This window comes from Pseudoliparis swirei, chromosome 18 (genome assembly GCF_029220125.1).
Source record: "Pseudoliparis swirei isolate HS2019 ecotype Mariana Trench chromosome 18, NWPU_hadal_v1, whole genome shotgun sequence".
Lineage (NCBI taxonomy): Eukaryota > Metazoa > Chordata > Actinopteri > Perciformes > Liparidae > Pseudoliparis > Pseudoliparis swirei.
Window position 1 is genome coordinate 4068132 of NC_079405.1, and position 24449 is coordinate 4092580.

The window sequence follows — 24449 nt, forward strand, 5'->3', positions numbered from 1 at the left end:
GAATCTCGATAAACCGACCACAGATTTGATGCTTAAACAACTAACTTCTCGGCTGAAAACATCCTTAAATTACATTCCGTGACTCAACAGTAGTATTTAGAATGTACAGACAAGAATGCATAATAAACGCTGTTCGTCTACAGATCCAAGTGCTAGGGATCGATTGCTTCTGTCTTGCTCCCTGACTTGACCAATCCTGTTCAACAATGAGGTTCGGACCGCCCAGCTCATTTGAATATACGGACACGTAAATGTCACACATAAATAAATGAAGAAATACGTGTGGACACATAAATAGAGATATAAATAAATGAAGAAATACAGAAATGTAGAAATACATTTATTTAATGATGTCCTGTTGAGTTATAACTTATATATATTAATTGCTGTATTTATTTCTGTATTTATACATTTATTCTTGTATTTATTTATTTATTTATACATTTATTTAAGCATTTATTCATTTATTCTTGTATTTATTCATGCATTTATTTATTTATTTATTTATACTTAAGTCATTTTGAGTCCTCCATACCCCCCCCCCATAATCTTGAAATAATCAGACTTTATTTTCGGCATGTTAACAATGTTTTCCCCTCCACGTGTTTAAACTATTTCCCTTAACTCCCTGAACTTAAATCCTAGAGGTTTAAAAAGTGAAGTTAAATTGATGTAGTGTATCACTGAGGTGAAAAGGGGCCACGTGCACATTTAAGAGGCTAAAAGACACAAAGAGGAAAGAAGAGAAAACAAAAAAGGCGTTTTGAATTCACATGTTTTTATTGTCACCTGCATGAAGGACTTTTCCTTTTTCATCAATAAAATACTTTCCACCAGAAAGCAGACAACACACCGACGCCTTTAAAAAAGTTGATGAAACAGATATTAAACAATTAAAAAACACATAAAATATGTTCTGCCTTTCTTCCCTGTAAAAGAGGAAATAAATACACATGGACACATAAACACATAATATATAAAGAGTGCTAAAAGACAGAAGCTCAAACTAACAGGCCTCAAGCTAAAAGTTAGTTTGTCCGAGTGTTGTTGCACAAGTAAGGAACATTTTTTGTTTAATTTAATGTTTGTCTGAAAGTAAAGTTGTCTTGGTAACAGACTTGAACAGCACTTACTTACTGTTACTTTCTTGATTCTTGTTCTGAGTGTTCTCGTGGTTGATTCACTTTGGATAAAAGCTTCTCATGACATGTGATGTAATGTAATAATGTAACATCGGGTTGCAGCAGCTTAAACTTCCCCAATTAATCTACTTCTCTCTTCATTATCAACCGTCAAAAAAGTGTAAACATTTGATTTTTTGACTAAAATATTTCCCCAAGCAGCTTTGAAATCCAAAGTACAAAAAGTTAGTCATTTCTTGCAGGCGTGAACACATCCGTGATGACCGCGCGTTGTTCCCTCTTCCTCCTCGTTAAGCGCCGGATGGACGAAGAGCAGTTATTTATCTGGCGAACGTAAACGCGTTAAAAGGACCTCAGAGATCAGTCGAGGCGCTCGTCTTCGTTATCCGGAGGAAGGAAATACAACGACGGAAAATTGCCACGAGAGGAGTGGGCCGTAATGTAGTTAATCGCCAAACCCACTGTCGCTGCAGTGCATTCTGGGATGGGCCGCGGACACAAAGGACATCTCGAGACTTGATCTGATAGTGACATTTGCAGAAATGTCAGACCTGCGTGGAAACAGGAAAGAGAAGAGATAACGGAGGCACACGGAGATGAGAATCAGCTCACCTCGCAGCCTCCTGAGCTACATCTTCTGTTCCTTCAATACAACAAACCAGAGACGGTCGAATAGCGTCATGTCGTCTGCAAAATAACTACCTTTTTTACTTTTGATACTTTAAAAAAGGGGTTAAATGTGAAATCCAAAGCATAAAGTATTTGTTGCCTCCACACGGCTCTCAACATGGCAGCAGCTAGCTTACGGGGCACGCTAACAATGCGAACGTGCTAACAATGATAACATCGTCCGACCACGTCAACAAACTTTTAATAAGGGGCTAAAGGTGATATCAACAGCATAAAGTATGTGTTGCCTCCAGTGGTGTAAAGTAACAAAGTAGAAATACTTCGTTACTTTACTCAAGTCGTTTCTTTGGGTATCTGTACTTTATTTTACTACTTATATTTCTGTTTACTTTTACTTTTACTTCACTACATTTTGCAATGAAAACTTGTACTTTTACTCCGATACATTTCCCGTGAAACAGAAATGTTACTCGTTGCTACGGAAAAAAATAATCATGAGACAAACATCGGGGACTGTGGTGGAACACACCGCACCTGAACGCAGCACTAACAAGCAGGTTGGGAATCAGTCGTCCTCGCTGCGTGTTTTCTATTCCCAGTGGTGCCCAGGATGATAGCGAGCGGCTACAGATACGACTCATTTCATGTGGAAGCAGCAGTGGAAGCGCCGGCGACTCCCGCGGCGAACAACCACGGTGACCAAGATCAACATCCGTGGCCATATTTGGGCGAACTCTTTTCTTTTGTCGGAGTGAAAGTTCCTTCCTACCGGATGAAGTTCCTCTTATGCCGACTGAAAGCTACGGAGATACTGGCCTTCAACAACTCACCAACCTCAGGAAACACATTGAGGTGAATTAAGATTAATCCCATGAGCCGCAACGATAATGTTTAGTTATCATAATTATCATAAACCTGTGAAGATATCTAGCAGTGTTGCCCTCAGGATTGGAGTAAGTTATACACTACCGTTCAAAAGTTTGGGGTCACTTAGAAATGTCTTTATTTTTCAAAGAAAAGCACTGTTTTTTCAATAAAGATAACATTAATCATAAATACACTCTATACATTGCTAATGTGGTAAATGACTATTCTAGGTGGAAATGTCTGGTTTCTAATGAAATATCTCCAGAGGTGTATAGAGGCCCATTTCCATCAACTATCACTCCAGTGTTCTAATGGTACATTGTGTTTGCTAATCGCCTTAGAAGACTAATGTCTGATTAGAAAACCCTTGTGCAATTATGCTAGCACAGCTGAAAACAGTTATGCTGGTGATATAAGCTATAACTGGCCTTCCTTTGAGCTTGAAGTTTGAAGAACAAAATTAATACTTCAAATATTAATCATTATTTCTAACCTTGTCAATGTCTTGACTATATGTTCTATGAAATGTTCAATTCATTTGATAAATAAAAGTGAGTTTTCATGGAAGACACAAAATTGTCTGGGTGACCCCAAACTTTTGAACGGTAGTGTATCTTTGGCAGGAGAGGGGAGGCAGGTGTCTGATTGTCCTACGCATGTTGTACGTTAGGCTAACGTTCGCTAGCTATCGTCAATTAAATGAGACAATTAGCGTGAGTGCAGCAGACGGATCGCTAGCGAGTTAATGAGCTGAAGAAGTGTTGACAGTTGTGAGAATTTGTTGATTTGAGTCGTCTTAGCTATACTATAATGCTAATCATTACAGCATTATTATTATTATTTGTATTAATATTATAAGAGTGACGGTCTAGTAATGGTGACGATATTGATTTGGGACAGTCTTGTTGTGTTTAACTACAGAGATACAAGTACATATTCACAAATCAACTCTGGATGCACGGACAGTGCATGAAACCAAATGTATAAACCTCAAATTAAAACAAACTATTTTGTACAAAACTTTAGGTTGGGGTCATGACATGTTAGGAAGTGTTATTAATTCTATCATTTATATAATACCCTCACTTTATTTCAGGAATGGACTACATCAAGCAGCACATGGAAGAACCCTCCGTGCAGCTAGGTGATGCCACCAGGTCCAGTTCATCTGATGAAGAGGACTTCTTCTTCGTCATCTCAAGCGCATGACAGCAGCAAACAGCTGGATGGAGACGTGACCTGTTCAGCAGATCGTTGACTTGCTGAAATGCTTCCCAACTGTGTTCAGGCTGTCTGTGAAGCTAGACACACTCTACCTGCACCAGGGCCTGTGAAGCTAGACACACTCTACCTGCATCAGGGCCTGTGAAGCTAGACACACTCTACCTGCATCAGGGCCTGAGAAGCTAGACACACTCTACCTGCATCAGGGCCTGTGAAGCTAGACACACTCTACCTGCACCATCAGGGCCTGTGAAGCTAGACACACTCTACCTGCACCAGGGCCTGTGAAGCTAGACACACTCTACCTGCATCAGGGTCTGTTAAGCTAGACACACTCTACCTGCATCAGGGCCTGTGAAGCTAGACACACTCTACCTGCATCAGGGCCTGTGAAGCTAGACACACTCTACCTGCACCATCAGGGCCTGTGAAGCTAGACACACTCTACCTGCACCATCAGGGCCTGTGAAGCTAGACACACTCTACCTGCACCAGGGCCTGTGAAGCTAGACACACTCTACCTGCATCAGGGCCTGTGAAGCTAGACACACTCTACCTGCACCAGGGCCTGTGAAGCTAGACACACTCTACCTGCATCAGGGCCTGTGAAGCTAGACACACTCTACCTGCACCATCAGGGCCTGTGAAGCTAGACACACTCTACCTGCACCATCAGGGCCTGTGAAGCTAGACACACTCTACCTGCACCAGGTGAACGGCTCTTCAGCATCGCAGGACTCGTCTTCAGCCCCAGAAGAGAGACACTGACATCTGTCCATTTTGAAAATCAACTTCTTTTGAAGATGAACAAGAATTTGTTCAGTTTAAAGTGATGATTCTGGTTGTTACTTTTGGTTCTGCTTTTTTCTGTCAATCGTGTTTTTATATTTTAGTTATTTCATAATATTCATATATTGCTAAGTTCATCCGAGCTCATACTCCTTGTTCATGGCGGCCACAGCACCCAAACAAATAAACTTAATTATTCTCAAAATTCTGACCCTTTGTTTTTATTATTAACAGCATTTACTTTTACTTTCAATACTTAAGTACATTTAATATCAGAAAATTACTTTTGATACTTAAGTACAATAAATATCAGATACTTTAATACTTTTACTCAAGTAGTATTCTCATAGGTGACTTTTACTTTTACTTGAGTAATTTTCCAGTCAAGTATCTTTACTTTTACTCAAGTATGGCTTTTGGGTACTTTATACACCACTGGTTGCCTCCACACGGCTCTCAACATGGAGCTTACGGGGCACGCTAACAATGCGAACGTGCTAACAATGCTAACATCGTCCGACCACGTCAACAAACTTTAAAAAAGGGGCTAAAGGTGAAATCCACAGCATAAAGCATGTGTTGCCTCCACACGGCTCTCAACATGGCAGCAGCTAGCCTACGGGGCACGCTAACAATGCGAACGTGCTAACAATGCTAACATCTTCCAAAAATGTCAACAAAGTTCAGAAAAGCTCGGATAAGAACGCACACAAGAGAGGGAGTGGCTTCATTCCCTGCTCCTCTGTGTATTTACACAGATTAAGTTGTTTTGTGCTATATTAACGCTCTGAATTTTTCTGAATCTTTGATCGGGACTTGTCCTTTAACTCCCACGTAAAGCAAATCTCAAGGACTGCATTCTTTCATCTACGTAATATTTCAAAAATCAGGCACATCTTGTCTCAAAAAGATGCAGAAAAATTGGTTCACGCGTTCGTTACTTCGAGACTGGATTACTGCAACTCCTTATTATCAGGCTGCTCTAATAAGTCTCTTAGGTCCCTCCAGTTGATCCAGAATGCTGCAGCTCGTGTTCTCACTAAAACTAAGAAAAGAGATCACATCACTCCTGCACAAGCTGCTCTGCACTGGCTACCCATAAAATCAAGAATCACTTTTACAATTCTTCTCTTAACCTACAAAGCCTTGATTGGTGATGCTCCATCATATCTTAAGGAGCTTGTCGTACCATATTGCCCCACTAGAGAGCTATGCTCACTAAATGCGGGACTACTTGTAGTTCCTAGAGTTTTAAAAAGTAGGATGGGAGCCAGAGCCTTTAGTTATCAAGCTCCTCTTTTATGGAACCAGCTTCCACCTTCAGCCCGGGAGGCAGACACAGTCACCTCGTTTAAGAGTAGACTTAAGACCTTCCTCTTTGACAGAGCTTATAGTTAGGGCTGAATCAGGTTCACCTGGTCCAGCCCCTTGATATGCTGCTATAGGCTTATAGCTGCCGGGGGACGTTTTAGGATGCACTGAGTACCTATCTCCTCTTTTTTTTTCTTTCCTTAGGGATGAATTTTCATCTCTCAATCACACGTTACTAACTCTGCTTTCTCCCCGGAGTCCTTTTGACTTCACGTCTCATGGGGTCATCGGACCCTATGAGACGGCATAGATCCTATCTGCCTGATGGATCATCGAGGTCTGGGTCCTGCTACCTGCTACCGACGACGCCACTGTCCTGTTGAGACTCCGCCCACTCCGCCTCTCTACCTCCATCTGCCTGATGGATCGTGGAGGTCTCCATCGTGGAATATGCCTACTATGAACTATTCATACACTCTGTCATATTCATTGAATGTATTTTAACTCTAAATATGTCCTTCTGGTCACATGACATCTATTGCATCTGTCCATCCTGGAGAGGGATCCTCCTCTGTTGCTCTCCTGAAGGTTTCTTCCCTTTTTTCCCCCCTGAAGGGTTATTTGGGAGTTTTTCTTGATCCGATGCGAGGTTTTGGGGCAGGGATGTCTATGTGTACAGATTGTAAAGCACTCCGAGACAAATTTGTAATTTGTGAAATTGGGCTATACAAATAAACTGAATTGAATTGAATTGAATTTAGCATCTTTAACTGATAAAAGAGGGATGCTGAACAGCGCTTTTCTAGTCTTCCTACCTCTCTAAGGCTACCGCTACATGTCATCACTCCCCCGTTCACACCCGTTCATACACTGATGACAGGGGCTACCATGGAGCCACCTGGACAGCAGGAATAAACAACATTAAACAAACATTCAGAAGTAATTTAGGGTCGACGTGGGCTAGCAGAGCCTCTGATTGAAGGATCCTGATCCACAGTCACACATAATACTTGCCTACAAAATTTGAAGTATACGTTTCTTGTGGCGTCTTCGCACTTCCTCCTTTAAGGCCGGACGTTACTCGCTTCCTCATCGAGGCACCAACACATCGACACGCTTCAACACTCTCACTCACAGGTTAACCTCGGTATCATGGCTGTACTACAGTTTACATATTTATAACCAGTCTGTGTGTTTCTAGAGCCATATATTTAAAATACATGTACAGTATATATCAATGCATGTGTCTTACCAGTGTAACGTGTACATGTATGATAATTGTGTTTCAAAATATAGCAACAATGACAAAACAATAACTTAAAAACTGAGGAAATAGTAGATTTGGATTCCATTATTTAGACATTTGTCCTGTAAAAAATAAAATGCTATATATATATATAAAATCCTTTTTAATTTTTTATAAAATATGTTTTTAAATAAAATTATATATATAGCATTTTTTTTATACTTTTAAATTTTGTTTTAATAATAAATAAATAAAATGTATAGAGCATTTTAATGAAATTTTGTTTTATATATATATAAATAAACATAATTTTATTTAATGTGCATTTTTCAACAACAAAAATTCTCTTAACCAACAGATTAAACTACTTCATGCTCTTCTTACTATCAGACAAGCTAACGCTAAGCAATATTAGCTAATGTTCACTGAATGGATAAGTAAGGAATAACTGATCAGTTGTGTGACTCCATACTTTTGCACATGTGTAAACAGACGAGATGTGACAGAAGCAGTTGAGTCTCAAGAGTTTATTTTCAGCATCAACAGTTTCATGCGGTTAATATTGAGTATGACAGAGTAATATCACCATCAGGTCCGTCAGGGTAGTAGTAGAGATGGTTGTATAAAGGCAGAGGTTTTCAAAGTGGGAGGCGTCCTAACAAGGCTTTAAGAAGATTAAAAAAACAGCCTAAATGTGTGAGATGTGGTTAAAGAGTTGAGGGACTCTGATACTCTGTTTCCCCCCTGAAGGGTTATTTGGGAGTTTTTCCTGATCCGATGTGAGGTTTTGGGGCAGGGATGTCAATGTGTACAGATTGTAAAGCACTCCGAGACAAATTTGTAATTTCTGAAATTGGGCTATACAAATAAACTGAATTGAATTGAATTGTTACCCCCACATTCCTAGAGTCAGAAACTCATCCACAATGTATTTGCTGTGGTCACATGTGAGGCTCAATAGTTGAGTGTGTTCAAAGTAAACTCAGCCGAGTTGTGTTTGAGGAGAGGCTTCACAGTCTCAGACTTTGAAAACCCCGGTTTTTAAAAGGCATTTGCGTTGCAGATAAAGAGATCAATAAAATGGTTCATCACATTCCAACATACGCGACTTTAGTTTGAGACAAGAGACTCTGGCTGAGGACAGAAAACAAATGAAAATTTAGAGGCCATCTTGCGAGGGCATCCTGCCATCTGCAGCCGCTCTTTAAACTCAACCTCCCTTTTGATCTCAAACACCTGGAAAGTTTCACGGCTGAACGTCCACGAGCAGACCGACAGGAACATAAACAAAGATGTCGACTACGTCGGCGTCTCTCTCGATGACCACATTTTGCCACGATGACACACACTCACACATAGACTCACACACACACACTCACAAGGGGAAAACAGTCCCGGTGTCTGGAAACAACCCGAATAGGAAAAATAAGCACCGTGCATATGGATATGAAATATAAAAAACATGAGTATTATGAAATGTAGAATGGAAAGAAAGTCATATAATTGTATTAATAGGCATATATATATATATATATATGTGGTCATTTTACACACAAGCAGTAAAACGTATAAATCTGAAGGGTTCATTTGTCCAGTTGGTTCCCTGATGCGCAGCAGAGTGTGTTAAACGCCACAGTGCCCTCTACAGGAGGCGTACTGTACTGCAGCGGGGTTGTTTTTAAAAAGGCACAAGATTGTTTTAGTTTTTTTGTCCTGGCGTGAAATGTTGGTCAGTAAACACGACATCAGTTCTGTTCTAAACTAAGTAGCAAAAAATAAAGAGAATAAAAATGAATATGCAATGGCGATGTTGTGATTATGTAGTGCAGGTGAGAAGCACTGCTGTGCAGAGGTACCTTCGGTGTTTTGGACATTGTGTTATGGCTTTATTTAACTGTGTGGAAATGATCCGAGACCATATCATTCCTCTGCACGTTCATTTCTGTAACTTGAGGATGTAATCTACGAGTTCTAATACTAAAATCGTTTATTATTGTGGTTGTCGGGTAAAAAAAAAGAAAATTGCATCTCCAAAACATTTCGAGATCTCAAGAAAAATAACCTTGATTATTAAGCATTAAGCATCAAAGAGCTTTAAGATAAAAAATAAATAAAAAAGGTGTAAAAAAAGAAAGAGATTTTAACTTGACATCTGTTTCTGGTTGCTTCAGGGATGTACTGTCAAAACAGTATACAGTTCCCTACCCAGAATGCCTTTCAGCACCGCAGCAAGCCGATTGGCTGAGAGTCAGAGCAACAAAAAAGGCATTAACAGGCGATGCTAAGCACATGATCCTTTCTTTAAAAACAACACAGGTACGAAGTATTGAGGAACACGGTTTCTAGACTTTGGTGAGTTTTGCGTCTTCAAAGTTGAATGTGACAAACATTAGGTAGATTACGTAATCACGAACTAGAACATTTAGTTATTTAACCGTTTCCTCAGAATTCACTTACTCCATCCTCCGATAACAAACAGGTAAAATATAAAATAGGATAACCGATAAAAAAAACTCAGATTCCTAATTTGTAGCTGCCCCGCACGTTCGATTGACGTTTTATTTCGTCGTAAATTTTTCTGACTTCCACGACACGTCGTGGACATATGAGGTTTTCGTTTTAGAATTAAATGGCACATGCTTGCATAATGTGTGTTCAGTAAAAGTGTTTTGTAACGAGACATGACGGTCAACACAGGTATCAACAATGGAGTAAAAAACGTTCGATTTAACAATAAAATTATACATGTGGACTTAAATATTCAGGTATTGATGTGACGGATTAAAATGTATCTGGATGTTATTTGTTTGTCTCTTGCTTTCTCCCGTCGGGACACCTGGTGGAGCATCACGACGTCTTGAAATGTCCGCAATGAGGACGTTTTTTAAAGTCCCTCCAGGATCGTTTTGAGACTTTAAAATCTAACATTTTAATTGCCAGTACTATGAAAGTTATTTGTCACAAAACTGAAACTTAAATTTGTAAAATGTTTCAGTTATAAATTAATTTCACATATTCTAAACAATTTTTTAAGTGGTTCTCTTTGAGTGACATGCAGGATTACTGTGGCGGCTGGCCACTAGAGGGCCACGGGGGCCAGGCCCCACCCACCTTAAGCCACACACACGCACACACACAAAAAAAGTATAATTTTTTTTTACTAATAATATTCATTATATTTATAAGTATTTGTGTTTTGGAGATATGGAATATACCCAGTAATATTTGTAAAATAATATATCTGCGCAAAAAAATATGCTTTTCCTCTCCGCCTGTCTGCATGTCTGAGCTGGGGTCGGATCGTTTTGGCCCAGAAGAGGCGAGGCTAAGAATCAGTTTAGCCAATTACTGATTAACGATATAAATGAGTGATATACAACTCAGCCAATCAGCATCCTAAAGTAGATTCAGCCCAAAGTCATCTGGCCCAAAAGCTAATAATGAGCTATTTATTCTATGTATATTTACATTAGAAGGTATTTATGAATCATATTATACTGAATATTATTATGATATATATATATATTTATATACTGAATGGGATAAATAAGATTTCCTTATGTCAGCATTGGAATAAATATTAAATATTTAACTAATTTTTTGAAAATGTAATCATACTGGGGTGTTTGCTGAAAATTGATTGGATGGTCCTACCAAAAATAAAATCCACCAGCCGATGCAGGTTAATCTGCATAAATTTGACCTGATTACTTCTAATAATCCACTCTCGTCTAGTTGGATGCTTTTTGTGGAAAACTCTTAACGAGTGCAGTTGATGGTTAAAATTATCCTGGAGGTAGGATACCTTAAAAAACAGTTTAGGTCAGTGAGTGTGAGTGTGTGTGTGTGTGTGTGTGTGTGTGTGTGTGTGTGGGTGTGAGTGAGTGTCTACTGGAGGACACAGCAGCAGGTTGCCGGGTAATTGTCGGCGTTGACTTGTTGCTCGTTGCCGTAGACGAAGTAGAGGTGAGAGTTGGCCTTCCACTTGTAGTTCACTTTGGTGATCGGGATCAACTCGACGGTCTGTCTCTGAAAAAGAGATTGAGAGAGAGAGAGAGCATTAAGAAATATATATTAGAGAGGGAATTATAACCTGTTTAACTTCTTAACACTAGAAGCTTGAAATAATTAATTAAACTTCCAAGATTCCCTAATAAATTAAATAGTGTTTTTGTATACAAATAACCACTATATATGACTAATAACCACTATAGATGACTAATAACCACTATATATTTATAATAACCACTATGGATGACAAATAAATGCCAAATAACAACTATAGACTCACCTGCTGCAGGATCCTGGAGTTTGCGGCGTACTTGCTCTGGTGGTCTTTGATGAGACGCTCAGAGGCCTCGGAGATGTCCGGGTTTGGGAACCCGGTCAGCGGGTAGAGCTGAGAGGACACAGACCGAGAGTCTAACGCAACTGTAGTACCTAGTATTCAAGTGTTCTAGTGTGTGTGTGTGTGTGTGTGTGTGTTTACCAGGCTCTGGTTGTTCTTGAACAGCTCCTTCCCGGTCACTTCCTTAAGATCGACCTTCATACCCGAGGTCTGCTGCACCACGTAGTCCTCCACATTGTTAGTCCTAGAACACACAGGTACACACACACACATGTGTATTCGTACACACACACACTCTTCAAGTATAATCAGTGTGCAGACGTATTTGTATGAATTAAAATTCACATCATGCAGTTTCTCTCTTTGCCACCAGGGGTCCACCATGTGATCCACGACTGTCCACTGAATCCGTTTAATATAAAAACTACATTAAAGTTGATTGAAGAATTTTAACCTCATTAAAATCAGATGGAAATAGTTTTAAAGTCATTAAGTTTTGTTTGTAGAAATACTTTAGAAAATGGTTCTACAGTATTGCCGATCAGCCTCAGAGTCACTGGGTCAGATCTGTGGTTGAAACCCCTCAAGGATCATCTTCAACAACTTTAGGACCCTCTTCAAGGCCCATTAGAACATTTTAAAGGAACCTGTTGAACCTCCTTTGAGGTGACCTCTGGAAGCTGAGGCTCCTCGATTCCTCTTGATGGACCAATGTTATATCTCTCAGGACGACTGAAAGGTCCACCAGGCTGACCTAGACAACTTCAAGACATCAGGAACCTCCTCAAGCACCTGTGTAAGATCTTCCATTGCTACTCAAACCTTTACAGGGGACCAGAGAACCTCTATAAGTACCTCTGAAACCTCCTCTAGGACCATTTGGACCTCTCCAAGGGCCTGTGGAGAAACCTTTCAGGATCACTGGACTATCTGGAGCCACGGTACCATCTTCAAGATCTCGGTGAACCTCCTCAAGGACCTTTGCAACCCATCAAAGACAACTAGAAAACCCATGTCCTCTAAAACTTAATCAAGGGCCATTTTAAACTTCACCCATCGATGCCTGGAAATAATTATTGGAACCTTGTTTAAGAGCGTCTGGAGGCAGCAACAACCCCCTGGATCCTCTTTAGACCCCATATGACAACTTCAAAGATCACTGAACTCTCTTTAAGGCCCTTCAGGGTCTCAGTGAATCTCTTCAAAGACCCCGAGAAACTCTTCAAGTCCCACTGCAACACCTTCAGGGTCTCAGTGAATCTCTTCAAAGACCTCTAGAAACTCTTCAAGTCCCACTGCAACACCTTCAGGGTCTCAGTGAATCTCTTCAAAGACCCCGAGAAACTCTTCAAGACCCTCTATAAATCCATCAAGGACCAGTGACTCACTGAAACCCCAATGGATCTTCAAGGACCTCTCCAAAAACCAATCGCGTCTTGAACCTCGTTAAAAAGGCCCTATAGAACCTCCTCAAGGTCTGTTGGATTCTCTTCCAGGACTCCAGGAACCTGCTCATGGACCCCTGGACCAGCTGAAGCAACGACGGTCTACTCACCACTCCACCGTGAGCTTGATGTACGCCAGCATTTGTTTTTTTCCTTCACAGGTTGTGCAGTCCTGCGTTCCACGAGCTTTACACGCGGGACAGCTACACACACACAACACACACACACAAACACACACAGTCAGACATGATGCATGTTTGTACAGTGTGATTTAAAGCGCCATATCTTGTTCATTATCTTCCTTTTCTGCCAGACAGTTAAATTATAAAATCACTTTTTATATTGATTTCCTTCCTCCCAGAGTCATTAGTTGTAATTTATAGAGAAACCATTCCTGGAAATCCATGTTATGTTTGATGTTTTATGACGCTTTTCTCTCTTTTAACGTAATAAAAAAGGAACGTCGTGAATATAAAAATGGTTTTCTGCACATGCGGCATGAAATCATATCGCAGCTGCAATTATAATTGTTTGTTATACTCGATTCTGATTGGTGGATGGCAGCGTTTCTCTAAAGCACGCCGCTGCTATGACTGTTGCTCTGGAAATAACATTATTTTAAAGAAATCCATATCTTCTGTCGAGTGAGTTAACTCTGAGTGAGCAGGTTTATTATTACTTGACATCTTAATTAAAACAAGGCGCGTGTTCAGCTGCTCTGACGCAGCAGCTGCTTCACACACACAACTGCGAAAGGACTTTAAGCCTCTCGGTCGGTGACTCACAACCTAATTTAGCACACGCCAAAAAAGGTTGAGAGTCACGGCCCTGAAGAACCCGGACCCCGGACCCCCCCCCCCCCCCAGACCCCCGGTACCCCCTTCAGGACCTCTTTTTGCCTGTAGCGTTACAGCTACTGCAGTTCTCATTGTTCTTGCTTCCAGCGCCATCGCACACCATGCACGCCATCTAGACACACACACACACACACACACACACGAGTAATGTCAACACTTTGATCGTAAATTCACATTAAATCAACTCAGACTGATTGTATCACGTAAAATGCGAATATTACGCAATTAATTATTACTGATTGATTAATTGATACTTCTTACATATCCATCTCCTTTGCACTCATCACACGGCATCGTCCCAACGCTGTGGCAGCTTTGGCACTCCTAAACACACACACACACACACACACAGTTAAAAATAACTGTAGTGTCTGTCGGAGTGGCAGACGCACTCAAAGGGATAATTGCCACGCCTCATTTGACAGATGCTTCGTTTTTAAAATGCCAACGCCACAGACCCCCCCCCCTCCCCCCCGATGGTTTTCTAAACATTTCTATTTACGTAGCCTACAACATTTATGATTTCTATTTAAATAGCCGATAACGTTACACAAGGCAGGAGGACAACTGTTGGGGGGGGGGGAGCTAATTATCTGGGTAGGCCATTTTCAGAGTTCCCGTAGCGACCAGCTGACGTGATGACATCATGGGAACCTCCTCAAAAGGGAACCCTTGAATCTCTGAAACTTTCTTCTCGACCTCCTCATAATCTAAAATCAGAGAATCCCGCTCTCCGATTGGCTGTCGGCTATAAGATTGTAAATTTAGAAGGTAGATTCAACTGCGGGTAACCATAGCAACAAGGCGTTGTTTTGTTTTTTACGGACACCCCTCTGAGAACCAATCACCTTGATGGAGGAGGTGTAGGGCACGCGGATCTCCTCCTTGTGCTTGGTGAAGAGGGTGGGAGCCGTGGCCGGGACCTCCCAGGGCCGGGGGGCCGGCTGGGTGTAGAAGTCGGCCGTCTCACCTGTCAATCACACAAAAACACCTGACACCTGCTGCCTAGTGATGTCGTCGGGTTATGTCAGAACACGTAGGAGGAGTAAACAGAAACGTTGCTCTAAAAAGCAGGTGTGAAGTTTACAAGAGGTGGTGTCCAACAGGCTGGGAGGGTCTCATAGAAGACACCATCCAGCTGCATTGTGGGAAATGTAGGAGCCTGTGTTTTGTAGTTTTTGATCCATATATACTAAAAGTGAGGATCTCCTACTTTTCCTATTATAATGGAAATTAAGTCACTTATTTAATGTGATTGAGAGCCGTTTCCCCGGGTGGTGCGTTCAAGGACACTCCAACAATCCGGCAATTGAAGGGAACCTTTTTATTCCGAGAAACAATTCACACAAACAAAAGAGCTTCACATATTGTTTTAAGGGTTAAAGACCCTGTGGCACTAGTTTAACTTCCTGGAGAACCGTTTATCTTACACACACACACACACACACGCACACACACACACATGCACGCACACGCACACGTCTGTGTTTGTTTACCTTCAAAAGGTTTTTCGGCCGGCTCTGTTTGCCGCGACTCGGTGAACGTCTCCAGTCGATACTACAGAGCAGGGGATGAATAACCGTGTTAACAACATGTGGTCTGAATATAAAAGTGACATCTATGATATAACAGTCAAATAAAAGAATAAAAATCACAGTAAAAGTGAAACTTATAGTGATAATCACAGCGATGGTTTTAATTTAAAAAAGGATTGAGGAAATTTAACCAGATTTGGACCGCTGCTCTGGTCCACGTGTTTTATTTAGTGTGACTTGTTTAGGAAATCAGTTTAAAGAATAAATGTATAAATGCAAAAACATTTGAAGAAACGAGACATTCTATCGCGAGAAACTGGATAACACGAAGCTGCCGACAGCTAAACCGGCTCAAGTCGTCGCCCAGTGGGAAAAAACGTTCTCAGGAATGTAAATCCAGAATTTAGAGCTTAATTGTCAATCAAATAGAAACAATACTGCGTGGGGGTCTTATCGAGGCTGTTGGTGCAGATTACCGTCACTCTGAAAGTGTGTTGATGGTGCTCACAGTTCAGTCGTCTGGAGTCTTTGACTGTCGACATTCAATGTCAACATATAGAGAGACAGTTTCTAATACTGCAAATATATTATATATATATATACACTACCGTTCAGAAGTTTGGGGTCACTTAGAAATGACTTTATTTTTCAAAGAAAAGCACTGTTTTTTCAATAAAGATAACATTACATTAATCATAAATACACTCTATACATTGTTAATGTGGTAAATGACTATTCTAGGTGGAAACGTCTGGTTTCTAATGAAATATCTCCAGAGGTGTATAGAGGCCCATTTCCATCAACTATCACTCCAGTGTTCTAATGGTACATTGTGTTTGCTAATCGCCTTAGAAGACTAATGTCTGATTAGAAAACCCTTAGGCAATTATGTTAGCACAGCTGAAAACAGTTATGCTGGTTATATAAGCGATACAACTGGCCTTCCTTTGAGCTTGAAGTTTGAAGAACAAAATTAATACTTCAAATATTAATCATTATTTCTAACCTTGTCAATGTCTTGACTATATTTTATATTCATTTGATAAATAAAAGTGTGATTTTTCATGGAAGACACGAAATTGTCTGGGTGATCCCAAACTTTTGAACGGTAGTGTGTATATATATATATATATATATACTACCGTTCAAAAGTTTGGGGTCATCCAGACAATTTTGTGTCTTCCATGAAAACTCACTTTTATTTATCAAATGAATTGAAAATTGAATTGAAAATATAGTCAAGACATTGACAAGGTTAGAAATAATGATTAATAGTTGAAGTATTAATTTTGTTGTTCAAACTTCAAGCTCAAAGGAAGGCCAGTTGTATCGCTTATATCACCAGCATAACTGTTTTCAGCTGTGCTAACATAATTGCACAAGGGTTTTCTAATCAGACATTAGTCTTCTCAGGCGATTAGCAAACACAATGTACCATTAGAACACTGGAGTGATAGTTGATGGAAATGGGCCTCTACCTATGGAGATATTTCATTAGAAACCAGACGTTCCACCTAGAATAGTCATTTACCACATTAACAATGTATTGTGTATTTTGATTCATGTTATCTTTATTGAAAAAACAGTGCTTTTCTTTGAAAAATAAAGACATTTCTAAGTGACCCCAAACTTTTGAACGGTAGTGTACATATTAGGGCTGTGAAACGATTAACATTTTTAATCGGGTTAATCACAGGTTTCTGTGGATTAATCATGATTAATCACATATTACCGATATTCTCGGTATATTTTGTGAGAACACAGAGATTTATGACAAAAGACGGATATATACATTTATACATTCTTCTATACAATGGTGCTGCAACTCAGCAGTTATTTAGCAGTTTTCTTCCATATGGAACATTAATACATCTTCATCCTAAACAGAATGTTTAACCCTCCTGTTACCTTTCGGGTCAATTTGACCCCATTCAATGTTTAATGTCGGTGTTCTTTGGGGTCAATTTGACCCCAGGCTGTTTTTCACTGTGTCAAACATATAAGAAATATCAACTTTTTTATTTATTTAAAGGGCTATTTAGGTAGTCAACAAACAAACATAAAGCACCTCACACTTAAACTTGGGAAGCAATATTAATTCTAATAATTTTCTGGAGGTTTTAATTGCTGGGGTCAAATTGACCCCGAGGGTAAAATATGTTAGTAAATGTAAAGGTAACAGGGTTAGGGTTAAACAGAGTATTTTTCTCTTGTTTGTCAACCATTAACTCCACCATGATACAATCTAAAGGTGGACAGATTGACAAGTGACTTTTTTTTTGCTCGGTCCCGATGCGCGCGCACGGAGCTCTGTGGCGCGAGACGGAGATCGATAAGTGTTAACGCAACGCGTAGAGACAGAAATGACATGCTGCTGTGGAGATACGATCAACAACAGACGTTTAGTTTAATAAAAGAACAAAGACGTGCTCTAGAGAACATGTCAGGGGGCGGGCCAATCTCTTTAATGTCATGCGATCTACCGACACTACGCCGCGATCGACTGGCAGGTCGCGATCGACGTGTTGAGACCCTGATCTACAGGAAGTAAAAGTCGTAACAAGGTTTCCGGAGGTGAACCTGCGGAAGGATCATTACCGATGAACAGACCGTCTGCATGAGAGCGGACAGAGTTCAGATTGAAGAGGTGTATTGGAAGTAGGGCTGCAACTAACGATTATTTTGATAATCGATTAATCGGTTGATTATTTTATCGATTAATCGATTAATCGGATAAAAAAACAAAAAAACTTTAATTTTCAACCCTTTATTCAAAACGGGGTCCGTACGGTCATGGAAAACCTGGAAAAGTCATGGAATTTTTAAATGGCTATTAGCAGGCCTAGAAAAGTAATTGAAAAAAATAAAATCCCAAAATATTTAGAAAAGTAATGCAAATTAGTTTTATTCAAATGTTAATTTACACGGTATATATATACGGTATGCTTTGGAATTCTCATTGTTACTTTAAATACTACATCTTCTCACTTTGTCACGTATAGACAGAGTTTTCACAAAATGTTTAATCATGGAAATGTGGTTTAAAGTCATGAAAAGGTCCTGGAGACCCACTGGTCACCATGGTGATGAACCTGTTCACTGGTCACCATGGTGATGAACCGTCACAAACAGACTGACAGCTTTCCTCTCCTGAGCAGTGGTCCCCATGTGGCCCCGCCCCCTGAACAATATCAGAGACGCGTTCCGATTTATTATTTTGTTCACCTGGCCCGCTGCCGTTGAGATTGCAGTGAGACGCGGAAAAATTGTGAAGTGGTGCTCTTCGCAATAAAACATCTTTGATGGGACGTGTCGAGTCTCAGCCAATCAGCGTTCAGATGTCCACAGCGTTTGGGAAGTTAGGTTAGCTTGAATGTTAGTCCGCTACATCTGCTGCTGTCACGCTGTAGCGATACTAACAAAGTACCCGTACGTTAAAAACGATGTGATTTAGCATATTTTTAGTTCCGATACTTCATTAAAAGAGCGATCAGAGCGCACGCGCTGCTTCGCTCCGTTAAATGTTGTCTGCACGCGCAGCGCAGCGCTCACAGCGAGTGGCGTCGTGGCTTATCTCCGTTGCCTTTCTCCGTGGAAAAATATTTTCCGCTATCCGCCACGGAATAAATAACCACGTTTTCTACGTTATACTCTTGTGGAAATGCCACACACGTCGTGACATGTAGCGCCCTGGTGTCTGGGTTCATAACGTCACCCGGAGGCGCACTCAGCTCCGTGAATGTCTCCCACTACGTGAATGACTTCCGCATCCAGCGCCACGTGAGCAGCAGCAGCCAATTAGATTCATCAACAGAGGAGCAGCTCAGCGCTGATTGGCTCTCACAACGCAGCGTTCCGTCTCTCGCTCTGCTCTTGTTTCTCCTGCGCCGCTCTGCGCTCAACTCAACTTTGTTTATACTCCGTGACTTATTGAGCGCCGTAATAATCGCGCGACACAACGAACCGATAATGAAATTCGTTGCCAACTATTTTAATAATCGATTTTTATCGATTTTATCGATTGGTTGTTGCAGCCCTAATTGGAAGCTCATTTTGCAAGATACTTTTTTTTCGCCCCGATGTGCGCGCACACGCCGGCATCCGAGCTCTGCGGCGCGCGAGACGGAGATCGGAGTCGTGTTAACGCGACACGTAGAGACAGAATGACATGCTGCTGGTTAGAGACGACCAACAACAGACGGATTGGAAGCTCATTCTGCGCATGCGTTAAATGCCTTTAAAAACAACAACTAATTAATCCTGTAATTTAATTAACTGAGTTAACGCGTTATTTTTCACAGCACTAGTACATATATATATTTTGTTATTAGTGGGCCTGAGGCTCAGTCCCCATTGTGTTACCACCCCTGACATACTTTTATTTAAATAAAAAAACCTTTGAGTTTGTGACTTTAAGTCGTGTTTAAGTTAAGTTGTGTGTGTGTGTGTGTGTGTGTGTGTGTGTGTGTGTGTGTGTGTGTGTGTGTGTGCGTGTCGGGTCACCCTAAAGGTGTTGAACGGCTCCATGTTGGTGATGACTCCGTCGTTCACGGGGCTTTTACTGTAGCAGCAATGAGACGACGCGTAGTCCTTGAACGCCTCACGAGCCACATCCTCTGACAGAATGGGGATGCTAGAACACACACACACACACACACAAACACACACACAATCACATGATTAGTTTAATTCGATTATTCCCTGAATGCAGCCTTTCAGGCACAGTCCTCATCCAGCATGAGACGTCACGTGATTGGCCGAGGAGCTCCGGGGTCTTACCTCCAGTCGTCAGGCATGAGGCTGGGTTGGGGCGGGGCCACGGGCACCATGGGAAAAGGAGGGGGCAGGTAACCGCCTGCAGCGGCAACAACAACGGCCATCTCTTAAAGCAGTTGCAACAACAACGTGGCGACTGTAATGTGGCGTTGTCGGGTCGGATCCCTCTTACCTCCTCCTGCCATGATGCCTTCGTAGCCGGGCACGTTGCCAAACGTGTTGACTGCTGGAGAACACACAACAGGAAACCATTATTGACAAGTGAAACCACCAGTGTGGGCGGAGCCAGGATGTGCGCCGCCGCGCCTTTAAGGAAAAGGATTAGTCCAACATTTTGTGGACTAGATGTCAAAGAGGAGCTTGATGCCGCTCTGTCAGTTAGCGTAGCTTAGCACAAAGACTGGAAACAGGGGGGGAACGGCTAGCCTAAGGAGAGGAGGCAGGAATGGGGGTAGGAAAGGAATGAAGGGGCTAGAGAAGGAGATGGTGGAGTAGGAATGGGAAAAGAAAGGCGGAGGGAGAAGGAGTGGAAGGAAGGAGAAGTAAGAGGAAACGGAGCTAACCTCCACTCACTCAAATGTGACGGGGAGGAGTTAGTGTTTTTTTAATTTTTATCTTTAACTTTACATCTTAACATACTTTCAAATGTAAACTAGAGGTTTAGTGGGAGCCTGATTTACATGTGTGCTCTGCCTCTACTTCACAATATATATATATAAAATATATATAAAGATATATATATATAAAGATATGTATATATTTATAAATAAAAATATATATAACTATATAAATATATTTATATATAACTATATATATATTATATATAACTATATATATCAGGGTTCTCAAGTTTTGAAGACAGGCAAGAGTGACATTTCCATCATCAGCACCCCCTACCCCCCCCCCCCCCCGGAACGAAAATTTCGGATATCAGTCAGTCGCGCGCAATTCCAGGATGCTTTACTTTCATTGGTTGCTGGATTAAATCTCACCCAGATACAACAGATACGGGGTTTATTCTGATTGGCTATTGTGTAGCCCATTTCTTTTTTTTGATTGGCTGATAAGTGGCACCTCACAGCAGAACTCCAGGGGAGCGCTTGATTCCTTCACGGTGAGGGCAGCGCGGCTCATGTTTGCGCGCTGCGGCACATTAAAACATTAAATAGCCGAGAGTTTTTTTCAACGTGAGAAATACGATGTGTGGCGGGAGTGCGTGACTTAATATATTATTATAATATATATATATATAAATATATATATATATATAAAAGCACTCAAGGAGAAGATGGGAAAGGAAACGAGGAGGCAGAGAAGGAGTAGACTCTGGATTATACGTCTACAGGTCTGAAGAAAGACGTGACCAGACTCCTTTAATTCGGGTTTAAAGGACTAACATCGTATTAAAACCCGTTTGAAGTTGTGTGAAAAGCTTTTCGTTCATGCACACACACATACACACCGTATATATACCGTACATATTATATATATGCATGCAGCGCTGCCGCTCCCATAGCGCACTACGCGCTGTGCGTAGGGCACCAAGTCCTGAGGGGGCTCCACAAAATAGGCAACTAAAAAAATCCTCATAGTTATAATAATTATAATGCCGATATTATTTCAGTCTAGAAATATTAGGCACCTTTTAGGCATGTATATCACAAAACAGGCAGAACAAGAGATATATTTAATCCCTCAGCCCCCCCCCCCCCCCCCCGTCGACGCCGCTCGCTGTGGGTCCCTTTCCTATCTCAGGGGGGCATCATGAAGGAGTTATGCTTAGGGCACCAACATGGCGAGCGGCAGCACTGTATGCATGTGTGTATCTGTATATTTAAACGTCTCGCAGGACGCTGGTGACTGTGCATGTCTGGGTCTCAGTCGGAGTCCAGCTGCAGCTGCTGTGTGGTGTTGTGCTCAGTTTGGTGACCCGTGTAACGTGGTGACATGGTGTGTGTGTCGTGTGTGTGTGTGTGTCGTGTGTGTGTGTGTTCATACCTGCGCTGTTCATCCTGCTGCTGTTTGGAATAGTCTCGTGTCAATCGATCCAGAAAATGCAACCGATAATTCACAACGCCCTTAAAGAAGATGCAGCCCGAAAGCGTCCAGTTAGTGACAATACAACACAACAACCGGTAAATCCTTTCAAAATAAAAGACTAACTCGCCCGACTAGATGTTTTCTCTCCAACTTTTGAACATCCACAATGATTATTTTGTACCCAATATATCTGATATTCATGGTAGAAAAAAAGAAAAGAAAAAAATGTTAAATGTAGACCTCCATCCTACTATATGTTTTAAAAGTTAAATATATCAAGGATATCGTTTGCGTTCAACATTACAAGCAGGGAAAAACATTTGCTAAAAGGTGCATCAGTATTAGCACATGACATGCATATAACTATAAAAACAATGCGTCTAACGTTATTTATATAGCACCTTTAGAGAACAAATTTTCAAAGTAAAGTCCAACCGTGAGGCAATTAGCTGCTAAATGTAATCAAGCTCACTTGTATTAATTTAAAAAAACTGCATTCTGGGTGACTTTGGGTTAGTGGTCGTTTGGGTTAGTGGTCGTCAGAGCACCGGTGGTTCGATCCTCTGTCTCTGCAGCGTACACCTGTAGATATACAGGTACAGTCCATTTACACGAGAATGAGTTGATATAATTACACAGAATAAGACCTTAGTTAACTGTATGATCTCATAATCTCTTAGACACACACACACACACTGTGCACTCTGTAAATTAAGTCTTAGACACACAGTACACAACTAGTCACCTTCTGTAAATAAAGTCTTCGACACAGAGTGCACACTGAATCTCACTTTTCTGTAAATAAAGGTGACAGTCAATATTTAAAACTACTACAGTCTTTTATTTTGAAGGAGCCGGACGTACCGACTGTGATTGTTTGCTCCGGTAACTTGACGTCACTGATTTGCAGGAATGTCGACCACGCCCCATCTGGAGTGGATTACAGAGCTGAGTGGACAAAATAATATGAACAGCTACAAACTGAGCATCAGAGGAATTTACTGAACTTTTTCTTTTGTTCATTTTTTTCCATTGATCCGCTGCCGAGACATACGTGTTAAGAGGGGAGAGTGTTTTATTTATTTATCAGTAGCCTCTCTGAACTCATCATCTATTCTGAAATTAGACACACATTTGCGCATGAATGTGATTTTCTATATCTTTTATTTTGACATTTTAAATCAGAACATCCAATATTGGAATAATTACCTTCTTTTATGTATTGTATTCATCATTCATACAATTCGTGATTCTTCATCTCTTCAATTAGTTTAATCTATCACTATATCTGTATTTAAAGGCGTGTTTCGTCATATCACGTTCACCAAGTTTCAAGTTTCAAAGTTTCAAGTTTTTATTGTCACATCCCCTTTTATACAAGTATAATCGGTTCGTGAAATTCTTATGTGCAAAACACCCGACAGCAGTAGCAGACTAAAAAAAGAATAAGAATGAGAATAAACTATACAATATCCACACACAAAAAAAGAAGAAAGTATTAACAATATATATATAAAACAATGTAATAGAATATACATCATGGCAATATATATATATAAAACAATGTAATAAAATATACACTTTTTGAGACTATATATATATATATGTATATACATACAATATATATATACAATATATATATATATAAACAATGTAATAAAATATACACCATGGCCATAGATATTCACAGAATATGTTCTGGTGTGTAGTGTTAATGAGGGTCTCAGTCCTTGTTCAGCAGCCTGATGGCCTGACTGAAGAAGCTGTCCCTCAGTCTGTTTGTGCGGCACTTGATACGGGTGGTTATTGTCTTTCATCATCCGTTTGGTGTATATGTCCAGGATGGAGGGAGGCTCACCTCCAACGATGTACTGTGCCGACCGCACCACCTCTGTAGTGCCGTACGCACCAGGGCGGTGCAGTTGGTGATGCAACCTGTCAGAACACTCTCGATGGTACTGGTGTAGAATGTTCTGAGGATGCGGGGGCCATGTTGCATCTCCGCAGTCGCCTATGGAAATACAGGCGTTGTTGTCCATGTGAGGTCCTCGGAGATGTGCACGAGGAACTTGAAGCTGCTGACCTCTCTACTGCAACTCCGTCTATGGAGATGGGGTGCTCTCCTCTCCGCTTCCTGTAGTCCACGAACAGCTCCTTGGTCTTCTTGAGGCTGTTCTCCTGGCCCCACTGTACCAGTGATCCAACCTCCTCCCTATAGGCTGTCTCGTCGTCCGCGGGT

General features: G+C 41.0%; 1 protein-coding gene across 1 annotated transcript; it reads right to left on the minus strand.

Annotated features, from left to right (window-relative positions):
• Nucleotides 1–7721: 7721 nt before the first annotated feature.
• LOC130208174 (protein SSUH2 homolog) lies at nucleotides 7722–22255 on the minus strand. Its single transcript, XM_056437149.1, has 12 exons — nucleotides 22169–22255; nucleotides 20343–20396; nucleotides 20174–20249; nucleotides 19898–20027; nucleotides 15356–15416; nucleotides 14708–14829; nucleotides 14121–14183; nucleotides 13892–13971; nucleotides 13113–13205; nucleotides 11699–11801; nucleotides 11501–11608; nucleotides 7722–11238 (listed from the first exon to the last, which is right to left on the minus strand). The coding sequence occupies exons 1-12, from the start codon at nucleotides 22179–22181 to the stop codon at nucleotides 11098–11100; spliced, it is 1044 nt and encodes a 347-aa protein (XP_056293124.1). The 5' UTR covers nucleotides 22182–22255; the 3' UTR covers nucleotides 7722–11097.
• Between the last annotated feature and the right edge of the window lie 2194 nt (nucleotides 22256–24449).